Source organism: Clinocottus analis, unplaced genomic scaffold, assembly GCF_023055335.1.
Source record: "Clinocottus analis isolate CAN_PGR_092001 unplaced genomic scaffold, fCliAna1.0.p SCAF_28, whole genome shotgun sequence".
Lineage (NCBI taxonomy): Eukaryota > Metazoa > Chordata > Actinopteri > Perciformes > Cottidae > Clinocottus > Clinocottus analis.
Genome location: NW_027176020.1, coordinates 2,302,187 through 2,309,686, shown reverse-complemented (window position 1 = coordinate 2,309,686; position 7,500 = coordinate 2,302,187). Strand labels below are relative to the sequence as shown.

At 45.7% G+C, this 7,500-nt stretch overlaps 1 protein-coding gene across 7 annotated transcripts in view; it reads left to right on the top strand.

The window, feature by feature from the left end:
- The window catches only part of dab1a (DAB adaptor protein 1a), a 73,095-nt gene that overhangs the window by 56,649 nt on the left and 8,946 nt on the right, over positions 1-7,500 (top strand). For 5 of the 7 annotated variants that reach the window (XM_068592990.1, XM_068592993.1, XM_068592991.1 and 2 more), the window contains 4 exons: positions 3,186-3,395; positions 5,240-5,302; positions 6,106-6,202; positions 7,311-7,500. The exon at positions 7,311-7,500 is cut by the window's right edge and continues 259 nt beyond it. In XM_068592990.1, the coding sequence (XP_068449091.1) occupies positions 3,186-3,395; positions 5,240-5,302; positions 6,106-6,202; positions 7,311-7,500 (560 nt within the window). The remainder of the gene's footprint in view (positions 1-3,185; positions 3,396-5,239; positions 5,303-6,105; positions 6,203-7,310) is intronic. The other 2 variants (XM_068592995.1, XM_068592994.1) reach the window with 1 other exon arrangement.

The window sequence follows — 7,500 nt, the reverse complement described above, 5'->3', positions numbered from 1 at the left end:
TCCATTCTGGTTTGGAATAAAAAGCCATTTCCAGTCCCTCAGAAGGGAGTAAATGCAACCCGGGAGATCGCGAGTGGATCACAGGCGGAACGAGGCCTTTTCTGGCTGGAAAGTGTCATTTGGGGGTTTTTAAGGTGAATATTCAGACTCCCAGAGGGAAAGAAAACACAACCTGATGATGTCACAGCACGGCTTTCCCGTCGGGAGCCGAGATTCTCATCAAGTTGTCCACGAGCAGCCGGGAGGAGACGACAATATCTCACATTAAGAGGAACGGCAAACAGAGCCGCTGTGAAATGTGATTTAAATGCATCGTTAATACCAACAACACCTGCTGACACAGTGAGCTCAAGTCAGAGTTTAACTTGTAAATGAAAACATCAGTATAGTATTGTTTCATACGGAAAAAGGTTTTTATTTTTATTTTGTTTTGAAAAATAGTGTTGTTGTTTGACACAGAAATAAAACATATTAATGAATCATAAATTAATATACTACTTACTCGTCACCGCGATGACTCTTGGTTTGTGGACGACGGTTCTGAAGTCTCGAGTTTGCCATTTTGGCCGTCGCCATCTTGTTTTGTTTTTTTTTGCAACCAGAAGCGAGACGAGGGGGCGGAGCTCCAAAACCCTTCAAAATGTTGCAATCAAACTATTTTACATCTTTGCATTTGTTCTAATCGCTTTTTTCCTTAACTTTACGCAATAATTTAGCAGTTTTAATTCGACAAATTGTTTAAAAAAAACAGTTTTTGACGAAACGCTTCCATTTTATTAAACTGATTGACTCTAAATCTCAAATGAGGGGACGAGGATTCAAAAAAATATATATTTCAAATTAGCATCCATTCAAAAATCCTTGTTATTTCATGTATATTAAATATAAACTAGTACAATTGTGATTAAACTCTATTTAAAGTTGTTAAAAGGAACTTTCGTGTTGATTCTGGCGCCCTCTGTGGACGAAGGTGGTAGTGCGTCAGCGCGTCAGGGTGTCGCTTCAGGTGGATTCACGTTTACCTCGTCGGAGGAGCGGCGGCGTCTCGCGTCCGGAGATGAAATGACAGCAGAAACACGACCTGCCGGCCTCAAGCAGTCGCCTCCGTTGTTTACTCTGTCACCTTCTTAAACGAGGAGGAATCAATGACACACACACACACACACACACACACACACACTCGTGGTCGCTTCAGTCCCTCGGCCTTTGACCCCGTAAGAACTGACAGTCGGATCAACAGACGTGGAGGTCGGCGGCGTGTTACCTCCACGCGTCACCTCTGTCCAATTGGATTACCGTGACGCACGACGTGCTGTTTATCGCATAATTTATTATGAATAAATCCAAACCGGCGTTGTGAATGAATCGCTTCCTGGTTTGAATAAAGGTCGCATTGAGTTGAACCAACAAAGACTCATTCTGAAAGTGTTTTAACTGGAAAATCGTGACTGTAAAACACGCTTTTGATTAAGAAAATGTTATTTTTTCACTCTGAAATCAAATTAATTTAAACGCTTTTGCACTAAAACCTTAAACCTCGACCCATTAATAACTTTAAATTACACTGAAGGAGGTTAATTTTTAATTTGCTGTCTTTTTGCGATGGATTAAGAAAAATAATCACATTTCCTGGAGAAAAGTTACTCAACTGATATTTTTATAATGATATAACTTCCTTTTTTAATCCTCTATTATTTAGTCATATTGCTTCATTAATCCGATCAACACGTTTTTCCCAAAAGAAAAATCTACCATGACTAACAGCAGGCGAGCTGGCATTAAAATACTTTAATAAATACCGTTAACGGTTCCCACACACTCTTTTTAAACCTATTTGTGTTCTTATTTACTTGAATTTGGGTAAACAAGTATAATTGTGATTAAACTCTATTTAAAGTTGTTAAAAGGAAATTTCGTGTTGATTCTGGCGCCCTCTGTGGACGAAGGTGGTAGTGCGTCAGAGCACCAGGGTCCCTTTGGAAAACCTCTCATTTTAGCCGCTGGCGGTGTGGCGTCAGAGGATGAGGAGGAAGAGGAGGAAGAGGAGGATTTCCTGGTGAACTCATGTGATTTTACCAGCATGAAGCGTAGCGAGCGTTCAGGATAATTGTATAAAAATAGTCCGTCTCCTCTCCGATGGTCCGCTTCACTGATGTCGGTCACACAGAGGATTAGGATTAAACGGAGACGTTCACATCCAGTTACAAATTCGTCACCATCGTTTTAATTTTAACTCGGACTCACTGAAGAGAAGCGTCGTGTTCTCCGCTTCATCTGGATTTACTCATTTTAAACGAAAGGTTTTTCACTGAACTCTGATGAAAACTAATCTCAGATTAAACGCTTGTTGGTGTAACTCAGCCTGAGAGAGTGACTTTGGGATTATTTGACCTTTATTTGACCTTTTAGTTGCTTTATGTCCACATGTGAAGGAAAGAGTGGCCGAGACAATTACTCAAAGGCGGCGAAAAACGTCTGGCTGTGTGTGTGTGTGTGTGTGTGTGTGTGTGTGTGTGTGTGTGTGTGATGTGACAGGGTTCGGCCTTGTTGTCGACCGCATGCCGGGCGATCCGTCAGGCGGCGGGGGGTCAGCGAGGTGGCGTTAATTAAAGAGGCGGTGATTGTGTGCACAACACACACACACACACACACACACACACACACACACACACACACAAGCAGGTAATTAGGGTTTCCCCCGGAGACGCTAATTGATGAGTGGACTGATGAAGATGAAAGAGATGGAGAGAATGAGTGTAACGGGCACAGAGGGATAATTGGCGGGGCGAGAGAGAGAGAGAGAGAGAGAGAGAGAGAGAGAGAGAGAGAGAGAGAGAGAGAGAGAGAGAGAGAGAGGAGAGAGCTAAACCTGTTAAAAGCTTCACTCTGGCGAGAGGAGCGCTGCTCTGTGCTTTGAATGTGTGTGTGTGTGTGTGTGTGTGTGTTTTTGTGACACCTGCAGACCATCCTCCTCCTCGGCTTTCTCCCTTCTCATCTTCCTCCTCCTCTTCCTCACGTCACCCCTCACCCCTCTGTCTCACCCTCTCTCTAAACTACTAATACACTCCCATGTGTGTGTGTGTGTGTGTGTGTGTGTGTGTGTGTGTGTGTGTGTGTGTGTGTGTGTGTGTGTGAGAGCGCATCTTCATCCCACCGGCCATCTAACACTGGGGTTGTGTTTGCAGAACGGACATCAACACACCCCACACCACCCCCACCATCATCCTCATCATCCTCATCTTCATCACGATCCGCCCATCCAGCCAGAGCAGCAGCAGCAGCAGCAGCAGCAGCAGCAGCAGCAGCAGCAGCAGCAGCAGCAGCAGCAGCGGGCGGTGCAGGTGCAGGTGGAGGTGGCAGATCTGATAGACTTAGACCTGCAGCTGGTGACTCAGGTAAGGAGGCGTTGGACCGCTTTGACCTGTGAGGTCACACAGCACCCAAGGGTGACATGAGGAGACAGTTAGAGAGAGATTAATGAGAGTGTAGCGACTTAACCTACGACCTGTCAATCACCTGGTAGCCCCGCCCCTAAAGCGTCCCCTGCTTTATGGTCTGTTTGACTCTAACAGACCATAATGTACTAAATGAACATCATGCTGTATAGAAGAAGACTAGAAACTAGAGATTGAGACATAAACTCATGTTTACAATGTTTACTGAGGGAATACATCAAGAGAGAAGTAGAGTCACTCATATAGACTTCTATACAACCAGAGGAGTCGCCCCCTGGTGGTCAGGAGAGAGAATGCAGCTTTAACACATGAAGTATAGACTTCTATACAACCAGAGGAGTCGCCCCCTGGTGGTCAGAAGAGAGAGTGCAGCTTTGAGACATGAAGCATAGACTTCTATACAACCATAGGAGTCGAAAGTAGAGAGAATACAGCTTTAACACATGAAGCATGGACTTCTATACAACCATAGGAGTCGAAAGTAGAGAGAATGCAGCTTTAACACATGAAGCATGGACTTCTATACAACCATAGGAGTCGAAAGTAGAGAGAAAGCAGCTTTAACACATGAAGGATGGACTTCTATACAACCATAGGAGTCGAAAGTAGAGAGAAAGCAGCTTTAACACATGAAGGATGGACTTCTATACAACCAGAGGCTCTGTGGTATGGACTCAGAGGATCAACAGAAGGTGTTAACAGTATTTAATGTCCAGGAGATGTTTTATTTATGTTTTTATCTCATGGACTTCCTGTCACGTTGCGTATCTCAGACACATCTGGTATCGTCTTGTTGATCTTATGGTTCACTTTACATTCTTCGCTCTTTGTAAGAAGAAAAAAAACTAACATAGCCATGACAGTAAAAAAAAAAAAAAAAAAAGACATTGTGCTCAGATCCATTTTCTGATAGATGCAGAAGAACTCTGTGACCTCGGAGAGAGGAAGATATTCTAAGAACATTCATTATCTCTAAAGAAATTATCCGCTTCCATGATTTATGCAAATCTCTGACCATGTATTCAAGGCTTAAATTCCTTTAAGGGCTATAAATAGAGAGTTTTTTTACTTCACTTCGCCACCGGGCCTAAAGATATTATTAATGTGCGGCGCAGAAGAGAAGAGAGAAAAAAGGAAAAGAGAGAGATACTAAAGAGGAGGATCATCAGGCGACTGTGAAAGGAAACAGAAGAAATCCAGATCAAATAGAAAAGGCTGCTGTCTTTGATAGCGATTCCCTCTGAGGGCAACCACACATCCTCGACCACGGGGAGCGTAATGACGCCCGAAAGGAGCGCTGGTGCTGTAATGATGGGGGGAAGGGAGGGAGGGAGGGATGGAGGGAGGGAGAGAGAGAGAAAAGGAGAAGATGACAAAGACTATGTGTTTTTTTACCTGGTAGGTACGTCATCATAATCAATCATTTCATCTCATTATCCCATCTCTCCTCCATTGTCCTCTTCTTCTTCTTCTTCTTCTTCTTCTTCTTCTTCTTCTTCTTCTTCTTCTTCTTCTTCTTCTTCTTCTTCTTCTTCTTCTTCTTCTTCTTCTTCTTCTGTGTGGCTGCCACAGTCTTCAGGTAGGTACCACGTATGCCAACATACCGTGTCGCATGCGTTGTGTTCTGCATGTTGCACTGGAATGCAAAGCGACCAAGATAAATAAATATATATATATATATATATATATATATATATATATATATATATATATATATATATATATATATATATATATATGTAACAGTGTTGTTGTCTCTGACTGGCGGTTTCTCTTGTCCTCAGAATATCAACCAATTAGAGATCTTTGGAGACATGTCCACACCGCCTGACATCACGTCTCCGTCGGTGAGTATCTGCAACTCTTCTGAGTCTTCAGAGCGGCGGCCATTTTAATGTGCAGCGCTGCTATCGCCAGATGAGGGACAACTTTGTTGGGCTTGTGTCCTGTAGCATCAACACATAGCGGGATTAGCAAGCTAGCAAGCGAGTTAGCTAACTAGCAGACAAGTGGCTAGTTGGCTAGCTCGCTGATTGACTGCTTCAATGCTAACACTGGCTTTAAATGCTAACGCTAGCTTTAAATGCATGTTGTCATCTGAACAACTCACAACAATCCACATTCATTTTGCTGATTGCTGATAGATGTGTTCGTCACATGCAAACATCTAAACAAATAAGTTATTTATTTTAGTAGATTCGGGGGAAAATTATCATTAAAAAAATGTAAGAATGTAAATGACATTCATTTGGAGAAAAACTTTGAGGTTTCGTCCTCACTTCATGTCCTCACATCAGCAGAAACACAATCGTTTCAGTCTTTTATTTCGTTTAAAATACATCAGCAGCGAGGTTTGTGGTCGCATACCCGATGAAAATAGCAAACCAAAACAAATATTATTTGCCGAAAGCTAACGCACAGAAAGGTCGGGATGACTTCTGTCTGTCAAAATGTCTGCTTCTACTCTTCTTCTATGGTTTCTCGCTCTGATACTTTCTCATCGAATAGTGTTTCTGCTCCGAAAAGCCCGACTCTACGACATGCTCAGTTTGCTATTTACGTCCTATCAAATCCCAAACTGTATTTCCAATGATGATGATGATGATGATGATGATGATGCTTTAACCCCTCCCCCCTGACTTCCCTCCAGACGCCCGCCTCTCCAGCCAACACCCTCGACCCCTCGCTGGGCCTGCAGCCGCCCACCGAACTGTTCGCTTCCTTCAACCCTGCGTCTGTGCCCTCAGGTAGAGGCCTTCATCCACCGTGTGGGGGGGGGGGAGGGGGGGTGAGGGGGGAGACAAACACAGCGGGAGGGCGAGCGAGAGAGATGATGGAGGAGGGTGGTTTGAAATAAATAGAGGAGGACGCAATAGGATTGAAATGTAGATGAGGAGGAGGAGGAGGAGGAGGAGGAGCAGCGCCGGCTGTGCGGTGAATATAAAACGCATCATTAGCTCGCGGCCTCAGACGCCGCTGATGTACCTGAGGCTGAGGTAATAAAACACGCCGGCATGAGAGCGGCGGAGGCTCCTTGGTATGCAGGGCGGGTCAGACGCCGGCGTGCACTGGAAGTCCTTCTTCTTCCTCCTCTTCCTCTCCTACGTCCGAGGTCAAGTGTCAACTTCCTGGAGACGGCGAGCGAGCGGAGCGATGGGAGGAGCCTCCGCAGCAGGAGTTAGGATTTTAATGAGCGCGTGTCGGGCTTTTTTTTCCCGTCGTAATAACTCTCTCTCTCGTTCTGGAGGTAATTATGAGAGCGCGCCATGACCGTCAGGAGACGCCACATTAGCTGCAGGCAGGAAGTAGGGCAGCGCTCTGGGCGCCGGGCGTTTTAATCAAGTCCTCCTCGAAGATTTGACAAAACTCCGACTTTTTTTTTCCTGTGTTTCTGAACCCCGAACACGGCGGCCTGAGTTGACCCGCTTGTTGTTCTTTAAAGAATTGCCAAAAAAAAAAAACGCAGAGCCAGAAGCCGTGTGGAAAATAAAACGGAATAATTATCAGATTATCATCTTTCCGACGGTCCTCAAACGCATCGTGTGCGATGAGCGATTTTTACATTTGAAAAACATTTTACTCTACAAGCCGCGTGCTGACTGAAGCGTCTGCATTGACCCGATTCTGTAAGAAACATCAAGTTCTGCGCTGCTCAGAGCATCGAGGGAGCCGGGATTGATCAGCCTGAGACCGGCGGTCACGTGACCGAAACCGCTCTGAACTCTGGCTGAACTTCCGGCTGCTGAGCGGCGAGGAAAGACGTAAATGGGAGCAACGCGGAGCCGCCATTTCAGCAGTTTTTCTCCTTCATGCTTCGTGCCGTTGTGGCGCCTCACACTGCGTCCTCTCCACCAGGTTATGTGACGATGGGAGCCGTGCCGCCCGGCCACTGGTCCCAGCAGGCGTTCGCCGCCGCGGCGGCCGCCGGGACGCCGCTGGCCTTCGGGGTGCAGTCTCCGCTCGGCGCCGTGGCCCAGGTGCTGCCGGGCGGCCAGCCGCTCATCTGGGGACAGGCCAACATCTTCCCGGCCACGCAGCAGCAGTG